Source organism: Camelus bactrianus, chromosome 6, assembly GCF_048773025.1.
Source record: "Camelus bactrianus isolate YW-2024 breed Bactrian camel chromosome 6, ASM4877302v1, whole genome shotgun sequence".
Classification (NCBI taxonomy): domain Eukaryota; kingdom Metazoa; phylum Chordata; class Mammalia; order Artiodactyla; family Camelidae; genus Camelus; species Camelus bactrianus.
In genome coordinates this window covers 33,194,401-33,208,686 of record NC_133544.1, presented here as the reverse complement: position 1 = coordinate 33,208,686, position 14,286 = coordinate 33,194,401, and the positions used below count along the sequence as shown (strand labels likewise).

At 34.7% G+C, this 14,286-nt stretch overlaps 1 protein-coding gene across 9 annotated transcripts in view; it reads right to left on the bottom strand.

Annotated features, from left to right (window-relative positions):
- Positions 1-975: 975 nt before the first annotated feature.
- WDR89 (WD repeat domain 89) overlaps positions 976-14,286 on the bottom strand; it is a 39,622-nt gene continuing 26,311 nt past the window's right edge. For 7 of the 9 annotated variants that reach the window (XM_045522088.2, XM_045522085.2, XM_074365428.1 and 4 more), the window contains exon 3: positions 976-11,422. In XM_045522088.2, the coding sequence (XP_045378044.1) occupies positions 10,232-11,392 (1,161 nt within the window). In that variant the 5' untranslated portion in view covers positions 11,393-11,422 and the 3' untranslated portion in view covers positions 976-10,231. The remainder of the gene's footprint in view (positions 11,423-14,286) is intronic. The other 2 variants (XM_045522087.2, XM_045522086.2) reach the window with 2 other exon arrangements.

Genomic DNA, 14,286 nt, shown 5'->3' with positions numbered 1-14,286 from the left:
AAATACGAGTTTGCCAAACAAACTGCCAGGCAGAGGGAAAACTTTACCAAAGCATGGGACTAGTATAACATTATCAGTATTACTCTGCTCTTACTCTACTCTCAGATACACATCTAAGAGCTTGATGTGAATCAGTTTATCTGATATTGTCAGCAATCTTAAGTTTATACTTAGGTTAGGTTCCACTGCTTGTAACAGATACCTAAAACAGTGGCTTACACAATAGCTTCATAGTCCCTTTCTCCACAAAACCTCAGGGTCTCTGACTCTTTAAGCCAACTGCTGTAGTTGTGGCCTTCATCCTCGTGGTCCAAGATGTTGGCTAGAGCTCCAGCCATCACATCCACATTCCAGATGGCAGGAGGGGGCACAGAGAACTCAACTGTCATTTTATGCAGGTTCTCAGAAGTTTCCACATACATCTTATTAACCTAATATGGTCTTATAACCACAAACAATTGTAGAATACTCTGGGAAATATAATCCTTAGTCTGGGCATTACACCCCCACCTAAAGTGTACGGGTTCCATAACTATGGAAAGGGAGGAGAGATAATAGGAGACAATTAGTAGTTTCTGTCACATACTTATCTCTCTTTTTCAGATAACAAAACCGATGCAAAGTGTGGTTGCATTATTTTCATGGTGCATTCAGGGATTTCAAGTAGTTTCTTTTGGCTCATATGTAATGTATAAGAGTGGGAAGGATGGACGGTGATGAGGCTGCAAAGTCATGTGATTTTCATTATGACATTTCACATGATCGAAAAGATAATGGACAGTGAAAAGCACAAAACCCAGAAGACAATGTGTGAGTAATCTCAAAGCTAGATAATTAAGAATTGGTTTGTAGATCTGAGAGATGGATTTACTAATGAGTCTGTAATTGACTAAATTAATTCTATGTGATATTACTGATTGCACTGGCAGAAGATTAAGTAAACCTTGCCAAAAGGACAACAAAAATCATTTGACGTATTTTTCAGCTTCTCCTTTTAATTTTTTTTAATGCCTACTTCTTCTCTAAACAATAGTCCTATAGAGATAGAATAGTCTACATTTAATGCACATTGATTAAACAGGGCAAGTTAATCATTGTCTCACAAATATGTTACATTCATTTATTTGATTCAATGTTAAAATGAAAACTATTTTGAAGTGACAAGTACACATAATAGAAGTAGTTAGTATCTGCAGAAGAACAACTATTCATCAACCCCAACCTACTTTTCTGTACCCTTCTCTGAATCCATTGCTTCAAAGAAGCACATTAACTCCAGCCCCATGGGCAGTGAATCATGACGGCCACTTGGTGGTGACTGTGTTCCTCTTGCTAGTGACTATTTTTGGCTTGGGCAAATAATGACATTTCAGCCAATGATACTTGCTGCAAGCCTTCTCAGAAAGTGTGATGAGTCCTTAATAAAAAGAACCAGAAGCAACGAAACAGTCTGTTTTCCATTAAACACTGTTAAGTATAGATGTGATCATTGGCTAATTGCAGTCATCTTGCGAACTTGAACCTGACAAGATGAAAATTGACAGAGAAGAAAAGTGGGAAGAATTTGCATCCTTGTTAACAACCAGCCCTAGAAATGCTTCACTTCTGAACTTACGTGAGGTTAAATGTTCCTTACTTAGTTAATTTGAATTGAGCTGTTATTTGCAGCCAATAGTATCATGATATTCTACCAGAAGGTATGGATATAACAAAACTTAAAGAACAACAAAAACAGCAGTCCCCTATCCTTCCCTTCTGCCCTTCTCTCTTCTCCAGAGGGAACCACTTTCTTTTAGCTGTTTTTGCAGGTGATTTTCTCACATACTTCTAACCTAATATGCTTAGATTGCTATTTTCCTGATTTATTCACAGAAAGAATGCTTACTTTTTACTATGGAAAAGGAAAACTAAGCATTTGCATACCCTTCCACTTCCTTTCCCTGCTCTCAATATAACTTTACAACTTTTGATCAAATCAATATTGTGCTTACATTATGACTACATAAATATTATTCACCATTGGGTCAAGCCATATACTATGATTGTTTCTTTTCTTATACCATTTTTTACCCCTTGGAGTTAAAAATTATCCTCCACCCCTTTTCATTTGCATGGTTTTTCACGTGCCTATGATTAGTTCTCAAACACTCCAAGAGGTGTAGTATCCCTTCAAAGTGATTCTTTTCTTTCCTTTTAAAATTTCTTGTCTTCTCTTTCTCCCCATCCTCTCTCATTCTCCCTTCCTCTTTAATTTCTAAACCCACCTTCATTCTCTCTCCCCCCCATAACCATGTAACCAACCAGGTAACCACTCTATGGTGATTACTATGTATAATTGTATGTTATTGCAAAATTGAATTGCTTTTTATGTATTTTAAATTTATATAATTGGTTTTCCCCTCACATGCATTCTATTTCTTACTGTTTTCATTGGATGCTATATTTTTCTTGATCAAGCCATATGGCTAAAGTATAGCTCTAGTCTGTGGCTTATTGTATTGCAGAGTACTTCATTGCGTACATCCACCATATGTTTACCTGTCTCCCAGGGATGGAATCCAGGTTGTCTCCAACTCTATGACACCACAAATAATGCCCAATGATGGACCTGTATACAAATACCTTTGGGATATTACACCAAGCAGCATAACTGCTTGGACAGAGTATACATGACCATGTATGTTTTTGCTCTCCAGAGTAGCTGTATCTGTGTGTCTACACTCCCATCAGCAATGCATGAGGGTTCCTTTATGCCCGGGTGTCTCCAACATTTGGTATCAATTTAATTTCCTACTTTTTGTAATTCTAAAAGATATAAAGTGATTAAGTCTTCATTTTTCTTATTACTAAGGAATTTGATGATTTTTTTGGTTTCTTCTGAAATTTGCCTTTTAATACTCATTGCTCATTTTTCCGTTGGTATTGTTTTCCCTTATTGATTTGCAGAATTCCTTCTATTGTCTATATTTAATCACTCATTGATTTCAAGTATTTTTCTCCCATTCTGTCATTTATCTAGAGATCTTTTGTGACCAGAAATGCTTAATTTTGATATAATAAAACTTCTTTTGTTTTTGCCTTATACATTAGTTACACTTTTGAAGTTTAAGAAGCCATCTGCCACCTCTAGGTTAGAGATATTTTCCTATACTCCCTCGTATTAAGTTTATAGTTTTAATCTTTTACCATTTAAGTCTATATTTAAGGAACTTAGTTTTATTTTTCTCTACATAGTGAGCAGGTATCCTCAGAACAAATCAAAAACTCTCTTTTCCAGTGTAACCTTTATAAAATATTAAGTTGCCATATATCCATGCTTTGTCTCTGAGCTCTATTCATTTGCACTGTTCCATGGCCCTATCAGTTTTTACTGCTATGATTTTGTGGAATGTCTTAGTATCTGGTAGGGAAAATCCCTCTTTCTAATGTTTACTTAATTATTTGTGGATATTATTCTTCCCTACAAATTTTAAAGTAAGTTTAGATTCCTCAAAACATTCAACTGGAATTTGGTTAGGATAACATTAATTTTCAAATTAAATTTAGAATGTTCACTTTCAATAAATAATATTGTCTTCTCATTGGAAGCACAGAATGTTTCTTAGATCGTTTTCTCTGTCTTTATTGGAATTTTAGAGTTTTCTCCAAATAGGTCTTATGTATTCTTTGTTAATTCCTTGATAGTTTTTAAATTTTTGCTATTGTGAAATGATATTCTTTGGATTTTCACAGGCTGACCTTCTTCTGGTAACTTTGCTAAACCTCTTTATAGTTCAAAGTTTGCTGATTGTTGGATTTTCCAGGTATATATCATTTGCAGAGGAGTTTTTTTCACTCTTCTCTTCCAATCCTTACACATTATAGTTCCTTATCTTTCCTTATAGTATTAGCCAGAATCCACACTACTTATGATAGGCTTAAGTCTTGGTCTTAAAGGAAATGTATTTTAATACAACATTTTCCCACTAGAGTAACATTTAATGTAGATTTTTTTACATGTAAACCTTAATCAACTTAAAAATTATTCTATTGATAGTTTGATGTTTATATTTTTCATAAATATATATGAAACCTTACCACATGTTTTTCTATATCAATTAAGATAATCACAGTATTTTTCCTTTTTGTCCATTGCTCTGATAGATTTTCTGATGTTGAGTCATCCTGGTATAGCTGAGATAAATCCTATTTGGTCGTTTTTTAAAATACACCACTAGATTTGGTAGCTAATATTTTTAACTGTGAATACATATTCAAAAACAAAATGGGCCTAACTTATTCTTCATTTTCCTCTGGTTTTGGAATCAACATTATATTAGCCTTAAATTCCATTTTGTCAATAATTAAGATTGTCACCCAGGCTTTTTGGTTCGTATTTGTCTGGCCCATCTTTCATTAAAAAAATTCTTTTTGGCAACAGCTTTATTCAGATATAGTTCACATACCACACAATTCATCTATTTAAAATGTACAATTCAATGGTTAGTATGTTCAGAGTTGTGCAACTATAAACACAATCAATCTTAGAACATTTTCATCACCCCCAAAAGAAATCCTATACCCTTTAGCTATTATCCACCAACGCTCCCGTTTTCCCCAACTTCCCAGCTGTAGGCAACCACTATATATATGTTCTCTTTATAGATTTGACTATTCTAAACGTTTGATGGAATCACATAATATGTGATCTCTTGTGGCAATTTTTACTTAGCACATTTTCAAGATTTATCTTAAGTTGTAGCATGTATTAGTATTTCATTCCTTTTTATATTTGAGTAATATTCCATTGTATGAATATACTTCTAACCATTCATCAACTGACAAACATTTGGATTTCCACATTTTGGTTATTATGAATACTGCTATGGACATTCATGGCACAACTTTTTGTGGGGACTTTTCAGTTATCTTCACCATATGCCTAGGAGTGGAATTGCTGTATCAAATGGCAACTGTTTAATTGTTTGAGGAATTGCCAGACTGCAACTATACCTTTTTGCATTTCTTTTAGCAGTGTATGTAGCTTTCAACTTCTCTACATCCTTGCCAACACTTTTTTGATTATTCCCATCCAAGTGTGGTTTCAATTGCATTTTGCAATGTTAAGCATCTTTGTTTTGTGTTTATTGACCATTTGTATATCTTCTTTAGAGAAATGTCTGTGCAGATCCTTTGACCATTTAAAAAATTGGGTTATTTGTCTTTTTATTATTGAGTTCTAAGAGTTTTTCTAAAAAATATGTTCTGGATACAAGCAAGAACCTGTACAAGTTTTTAATATGTTCTGGATACAAGCACTCTATTATTTGCAAATATTTTCAGTCTGTGGGTTGGTATACCCTTCCTCATCCTTTTAAATTCTTTTTTAACCTATGTCTTTAAGTGATTCTTATTTATTCACTAATTTTTTAATCTTCTTAAAACTTAATTTTTTAATTGAAGTAGTTGATTTGCAATGTTGCATTAGTTTCTGGTGTACAGTATATTGACTCAGTTATACATATTTATACTTTTTCATATTCTTTATCATTATAATAATAAGGTATTGACTATAGTTCCCTGTGCTAAACAGTAAGGACTTGTTGTTTTCCTGTTTCATATATATAGTAGTTAGTACATGCAAATCCTAGACTTTTAATTTATCCCTCCCCCCACCCCTTTCACCCTTGTAACCATAAGTTTGTTTTCTATGTCTGGGGGTCTGTTTCTGTTTTGTAAATAAGTTCATTTGTGCCATTTTTTCGGATCCCATATATAAGTGACATCATATAGTATTTGTCTTTCTTTGTCTGACTTACTTCACTTAGTATGGTAATCTCTAGGTCCATCCATGCTGTTGCATTATTTCATTCTTTTTTATGGCTGAGTAGCATTCCATTATTTATACCACATTATATACACCACAACTTCTTTATCCAGTCATCTGTCGATGTACTTTAGGTTGCTCCCATGTCTTAGCTATTGTAAATAGTGCTGCCGGGGTACATGTATCTTTTCAAATTAGAAATTTCTCCAGATATATGTCCAGGAGTGGGATTGCTGGATCACATGGTAAGTCTATTTTTAGTTTCTTAAGGAATCTCCATATTGTTTTCCATAGTGATTGCATGAAATTATGTTCCCTATAACAGTGTAGAAGGGTTCCCTTTTCTCCATACCCTATGCAGCATTTACCATTTGTGGAATTTTTTAATGATCACCATTTTGACCATAGTGGGGTGAACTAACCCCACTGTAGTTTTGACTTGCATTTCTCTGATAATTAGCAATATTGAGCATCTTTTCATGCGCCTGTTGGCCGTCTGTATGTCTTGTTTGAAGAAATCTGTTTAGATCTTCTGTCCACTTTGATTAGGTACTTTGTTATTGAGTTGTATGAGCTCTTTGTATATTCTGGAAATTAAGCCCTTGTCAGTCACATTGTTTGTAAGTATTTTCTCTTAGTCTGTAGGTTGTCTTTTCATTTTGTTTATGGTTTTCTTTGCTGTGCAGAAACTTCTAAGTTTAATTAGGTCCCATTTGTTTATTTTTGCTTTTATTTCTATTGCCTTGGTAGATTGACCTAGGAGAACACTGCTACATTTTATGTCAATGTTTTGCCTATGTTTTCTTCTAGGACATTTATAGTGTCCAGTCTTATGCTTAAGTCTTAAGCCATTTTTGAGTTTTTGTGTATGGTGTGAGGGAGTGTTCTAACTTCACTGATTTACATGTGGCTGGCTAGTTTTCCCAATGCCACTTGCTGAAGAGACTGTGTTTTCTCCATTGTATATTCTTGCCTCTTTTGTCAAAGATTAATTGACCATAAGACTGTGGGTTTATTTCTGGTCTTTCTATTCTGTAGGTGTGTGGGTAAAACTTCTTGATAAGAAGCTTTTGGTGAGAAGCCTTGTTTCCAGGGTTTTTTTTTTTAATTGAAGTGTAGTCAATTACTAATGTTATTTTCATGTGTACAGCAAAGCAATTCAGTTATACATGTACATACCTATATATATTTTTAAACTTATTTTTAAAAGTTCTCACTTTAACAATTTCAATATAAGATCTCTTAATTGGTAAGTTTAACCCACTTATACCATTTCTACATGGTCAAATGCATGGAGTAATCTGTCAGTTCATTTTTCTCCCCAGACATCTACCTTCTGACATCTCCTCCTCTTCTTCCATTCTGGACTGAATACTGTGGGCCTGCTGCAAATCTTTAATCTTGCCGCTTACTTGGTTGGCCCCTAATTTCTGGTATCTCTTGTCTTCCTTGATTTATTCCTTTGTGTGTGTGTGTGTGTGTGTGTGTGGAGTACATCCTCCAATAGACTTTTTTAAAGCTTCATAGAAAGTGAAGTTTAAAATCTTGTATATCTGAAAATGTTTTTAACTTCACACTTGAGGGTGGTTTGACAGGTCATAAAATTATAGGCTGGAAAAGCAAGTCTCTCCTGAAAGCCAAATCTCTTTTATTTCCTGGGTTCAGCCAATGAGTTCAGTGAGAAATGGATACTCTGTTAGCTAAATAAATTTGGTTGCCAAGTTCCAGAGAGCAAGCAGAAAATGTTCACTTAGCAAGGGATGTCTCAAAAAAATTTATTGTAATCTGAGCTTAGACTGAATAGTTTGAATCTATTGTAATCTTCATGAATTTGGAGAGCCTAAGCTAAGATAGCAGGAATTTATCTCAGAACTTTGAAGGCATTAATCTACCATTTTTTGTCAACCAGATTTGCTAATGAGGAGTCTAATGCAGATGTTACTGTGTGTGTGTGTGTGTGTGTGTGTGTGTGTGTGTGTGTGTGTGTGTGTGTGTGTCAGGAGAGATAATTAGGTTTGTTGGTTTGTTTGGAGGAGGTACTGGGGTTTGAACGTAGGACTCAGTGCACGCTAAGCATGCGCTCTACCACTTGTGCTATACCTGCCCCCTCAAGATGTTATTCTTGTTCCTAAGTGATTAGTGTTTGGCTTTTCCCCTCTCTAGCAACTTTTAAGATTTCCTCTTTATTCTTGGAGTTCTGAAAGTTCACAGTGCTGTGTCTTGTGTGGGTCTTTCTCATGCAGTACACTTGACACTCTGTTGGCCTTTCAACTTGAAGACTGAAGTTCTGGGAGAACAACATGTTATTTCATTTTAATAATCCCTCCCGACACCTCAAATTTTTTTTTTTCCACTTTGTAAAACTGCCAGTCTGATATCAGACCCCCTATATTTATCTTCTGTGACCTTTATCTTTTCTCTCACTTTCTGTCTCTTTCAGAGGTATTTCCTCACTTTTATCTTACAACTCTAAAGATTACTTTAGAATTTTAAAAAAAATTTAAAGCTCTACTGTTTTGATAACTCCTGTTGAAGTTCCTGATATTGTATAGGTGCAGTCTCTGAAAGTCTTTTTAAAAAATTTTTAAAATTTATTATTTTATTTGGGGGGGAAGTAATTGGGTTTTAATTTATTTACTTATTTTTAATGGAGGTACTGGGATTAAACCCCAGACCACGTGCTTGCTAGGCATGTGCTCTACTACTGAGCTATACCCTCCCCACCAAGTCTTTTTTTACCAACTTTTTCCGCTTACAACATAGTCAGCATTGTCTTATATCCTAAGTATCTTGAAAACATGGTTTTCTACTTTTACAAAGTCCTCCATCAAAAGATCAAAATGTACAGAAGATTTTAAGCAGCATGAAGCATGATCAAATCTGTATTTTCAATGCTCAGTCTATAAGTTGCAGGGAGAATGAATTGGAGCAGATTAGAGACAGTCTGTAATCTAAGAGAGAAATGATGAAAAGTCTGACCTAAGGCAGCAGTGGTGGGGTAAAGGCAAAAGAACAGGCTGACAGATTTTAGGAGGTAGAATGACACAGGACTCAGTGATTGGTTAAGAAAAAAGAGAAAAGTACTAAATTACCCTCAGGTTTATGGTTTGGACAACAACCAAGAATAGCTGGATTTCTCCAAATAAGAATAAAATATTTTTAATATGTTTAACAGTGACTTACCTATTATTCAGTCTCTTATGAGTTAAGCTAGATCATATCAAAATTTAAGTTGTGGCTGGGGAGGGTATAGCTCAGTGGTAAAGTGTGTGCCTAGCATTCACGAGGTCCTGGATTCAATCCCCAGTACTACCATTAAAAATAAATAAATAAACCTAACTATTTCCCCCCTCCAAAAAAAAAATTATAAATGTAAGTTGCAAATGTCTTATGGAAAAATAAAGATTTCCCTTAGCGTTACAGTTTCAGAGATAATAAGTCATTATTAACATTTAAAGAGAAATGTAAAAGGTTCTAAAGTAACATTTGTGATTTTCATGACAATATTTCTAATTCAAAGAATATAAATATTTTACATATAAATAAGTAAATAAATATTTCCAGTTTTAGTTAAACAAGAAAAGATACCAAAACGTTAGAGGGATCAACTTTTTAATTAAGATTCTTTGGAGAAATAATTTAAAAGGAAGGATGGAAAAATTAGCAGTAAACAAAAATTCAAGTTTAGAATTATAGATGGATGAAACACTGTAGAATAAAGTATTACCAAAAAATATTGTAATACTTTGAAATTAAAAATCATTCTATTAAATACTTTCATTTTTAGATTTTCACTGAGTCTCAAATGAATTTTGCAAGATAATTTCCCTTTCATCAGTGAAACATCTGTTTACTGTTTAACCAACAATATTATAGATGCAAATATTTACTAAATGTATTTTTTCAAATAAATGCAAATCACTTTCTTTCCGAAAAAGTTTAATTCTATTTAGACTCATTAGAATATTTATATGTATTAAGCAAGTAGGAGCTTCTCAAATGAAGAAAACAGTCTGATTTGGTTTTATAAACAATGAAGATGATTTAAAATGTAAAAAAATTGAGCTTAAAAAACACAGCCCAAACCACCTGTTTTTAAAGTCATACCAGCCATCTACTTCTAAAAAGTCCTTATCAAAGCTATTTCTTTAAACCCAACATTTACTAATTTAACAGATGGGTTTTCAAAATGAGGAATGTAATTTTACTTTCAACTCACTGATTATATACTCAACTGGCAGCTTAAAAAAATAATTATTTTAGAATACATGAAGACCTGAATTAAACCATTCTCAACATTTTTCTAGGACTGTGTGCTAACTGGCTTGTTTTTACATATGAGCTTTAAACATATCTACCACAAGCAGTACACTGAAATAATTATTTGCAATTATAAAACCTACCAAGTAAACTCCCAATGTAACATCACGGCTTTTTCCTTCTCTTGTAAGAATCATTACTGTGAACTCGAACTCGCTGGTACACAGAGGATGCTATTTTCATGCTGTCTTTCTTTGTGAATGTCTTCTCTGTTGCTCCAGGTTTCCAAAGTAACAACTGTGCATCTTCTCCTCCAGTTAGCAGAGAATCATCCTGCATGTTCCAACAGAAAGAACGGACTGTAGCAGCATGCCCTCCCTGAAGGCTGGTCACATGGACCAATCCTGATGTAGTACAGCTCATTACGTGAATAATTCCTGTGTATGTTCCTCCAACAACAAATAATTTGTCCGTCTTTTCATGATACAGGCCACCAATCAAATAGTCCAAAATACCTTCTTTCACATCAATTACTTCTCTGACATCCTGGATGTTCAAACGTGTAATTGGTTCATCAGTATCCAGATGATTAAGATCCCACCAACAAAATCCTTCATCATGTGTCATGCAGTAAATCTGTTTATAATCTTTCCCAGACCAACCAATAGAGCTTACTGATGAAACTGAGTTACAGGTTGTAACCAGTGCATCTTCTTCATTATCAACACTAATATCAAATACATTTACCAGGCCATCAGTTGAACCTGAAACTAACATGTTGGGATTGCTGGGATGGAAACATACTTGAGTGATATCATCACTGTGCGTCTCTGAATATGCACCAAGTGGGTCTTTAGTAGCAGACAAGTCCTGAGAATTAATTCTTGCATCCCAAAATACCAACAATGCATCATCATCAACTTTTTCTGTACCAGCACAAATAACATGATCATTACAGTTGATATCAAAACTGATAAAAATATTAGAAGGGTAACCCTTGAACAGCTGGACAGGTTTTCCACTGGCTAGTCGTGCATCCCAACATTTTACAGTGCCATCAGTACATGATGAATACACACTGTCGCAGGAATGTGCAAATTTGACTCCACTAAGTCCAGGGTAGCCTCTAAATTCTCGTAGTACATTTAACCTTTCTTTATCATATATTCTGATTGATCCATTAGAACATAAAACAGCAACCAAGCTTCCTTTTTCAGCTTGTATAGTCTTTGATGTGTCTATGCCAAGCAAATACGTAGGTTCTTTAGTTTCTGAGGAACGTTTAACAATGTTCAAATTAGCAAACTGTTCTTCAATCTTCTCCATAGCAGGTGTGCATCCAAGGGTAGTAAAAATCTGGAGTAAAAACAAAAATCAAAATTAAACCCAAAGCATCTCCACATTGTAATTAAATCAAGGACATTTCCCTCTGAGGGCTGGCACAAAACAATAGAAAAAAATCTAATATTTTAATAATTTCCCTACCATAATGTAATAAAATTCAGTTGCCTCCTTCTAATTCAATCACTTTTTGAATACTGAATCTACCATATATACTTTATGCCAGTAAGAGAATTTAAAAACATGTACATGCACTGCTTAGTAATTCCTTTTAGCTCAAACCCAATTATTGGTCCTACTCATAGTCTTCAGCATTAGTCAGGATCTCCACTTTGGAATCATCTTCTCCTGGCCCCATCTGCCTTACACAACTATAGAATCCAAACATATGTGTTGGAGAAAAATGGTCCCTCAAAGATGTTCATGCCTTAATCCCTGGAACCCATGAACATATTAGACTACATGGCAAAGAGGACTTGAGGTTGTAGATGGAATTAAGGTTGCTAATGGGTTGACCTTAAAATAGGGAGATTATTCCGGATTACCCGAGTGGGCCCAAAGTAATCACCAGTGTTCTTAAATGTAGAAGGAGGAGAATATGAGAGTCAGAGAGAGATGTTACTATGGAAGAAAGGTTCAGAGAGATACATTGCTGGTTTGGGCAAAGGAGGCCAATAAGTGGGTGGCCTCTAGAAAGTACAAAAGGCAAGGAAACAACTTCCCTTAGAACTTCCTGTGGAAGTGCAGCTGTGCGAACACCTTAATTTCAGCCTGGTAAGACCTATTTTGGACTTCTGAACTCCAGAGCTATAATAAATTTGTGTTGTTTCAAGCCACCAGGTTTGCAGTCATCTGTGACAACTGAAACAGAAAACTAGTAAGGTTCCCAGTAGGAATTCTGGAGATGTGCTTCTCAGACAGTAACAACCTGTAAATTGCGGAATCTGAACCCAGGCATCTGGCTTCAGGGACTGTGCTCTTAACCACCCTAGCTTGTCTCTCAATGATATATAGAATAAGTTCAAGGCCAGAAAAATAGGCATGCCTAGTGACTTTATCACAAACTTTTCTATCTTGCTTTCACCAATGAGTATTCTAGCCTGCCTCACAAATTCACATTTTCATTCGTAAGATGAAATGCCTTTTTTCCCTGTTGCTTTAGTGATAGTTTTTTTTTTAAATAGTCTGTCCTTTCATCTTTAAAAGGAGAAATGAATACTAAATCAAGAGTTGTTAGAAGGATTAACTGAAATAATGTGTTCGGCACAATGTCTGGCATATCATAATACATACTCAACAAACGTTATGTGTAATTGACCAGAATTACCACTGACAATACCACTAATATCATATAGGGGAGAATTTGGATCTGTCAGTGTGGCTTAAAATAGCACAATTAAACCAATAAGCAAAAAACATTAAAAAGTTGGATTTGGGTTCAAAAAAGGAATAAGCATCCTCTCCAACTTTAAATTCTGAATATTTAAAAACTTAAAAGTTGAAAGAATAGTACAATGAACACACACACAGCCTTTCACTTCCTTCGTTCACCAACTGTTAACCCATTTGTTTCTATCTCTATAAACACACATACACACATTTTTTGATGAACTATTTGAAACTTAACTGCAAACAAAATACCGCTTCATTTCTAAATACCCTAATCCTTTGTTTTCATAACACTGAATCTTTTGAAAAGTCCAGGCCAGTTGTCTCATAAAATGTCCCATATTCTGGATTTTTCAAATTGTTTCCTCCTCATGATTAGATTCCAGTTTAACATTGTTACCAGGGATACAATTTAGGTGATGCTGGGTACCTCTTCTTGCATCACATCAAGGAGGCTCATAATACCAAGTCTAACCACTTGCTTAAGTTGTTGTTGGTGCTCAAAGTGTCTCTGACTTGACCACTGAGAAACCTTTCAGCCCAAACTGTGTGTCCTTTTGATATATCATTATCACCATTAGCCTGTAAGCCCTACATGGAACTACATGGTACAAGATGAAGATTAGTCTGAAAATGGTGAGCTTCATTCAAGTACTCAGAGACTAAATGACCATTTACCTCCCTAGCATCACTGTTGGTTTTACAACCAGATAGGCTAGAATGGCCTTCTTTCCTTGAACATGTCACACTTGCTTCTGCCTCAGGACTGTAGCAATAGCTGTTTCTCCGCCTGTAATACTTTCTGTACGTTTTTTGTATGAGTTAATTCCTTCCTGTTGTTCAGGTCTCAATATGTTACCTACCCAGAGAGACCTTCCCTGATCAACCAACCTAAAGTAGCCCCTGTCACTCCCTATCATACTACCTATTTTATTAAAAAATTAAAAATGCTTAATTATGAAATATTTCAAATGTACATAGAAGTATGGAAAAAAGGAGACACCCAAAAACCTATTACCCAGATTTAACAGATGTTAACATTTTGCCATATTTGCTTCAGTTTATTTAAAGAAATGAAACATTACAGATACAACTCCTATGATAAAGAAATTATAAAAATGGCATCACATTTATGTGTATCTTCGCAATTTGTGCTTTTCACTCAATGTTTTTGTAAAACCCAGTATTACTGTTGAACTTATTACCTAACTCCTTGCTTTTTTGTTATCAAGAAATGGTTATGAATAAATGAATGAATAATTAATTCAACTTTCATGCATTAAGAGCTGAAGAGTTCTAGAAGAAACAGAATAAACCTAAAATGACATTGCATGTGTCTGTGTGTTTGAAGGGGAAGCTCTGCTTATAGAAATTAGTAAAATAATGGCATTCTTTAACAGTACTTTACATGGTTTTGTTTTTGTTTTAGAGGGGAGGTAATTAGGCTTATTTTTAATGGAGGCAGTGGGGATTGAACCCAGGACCTTATG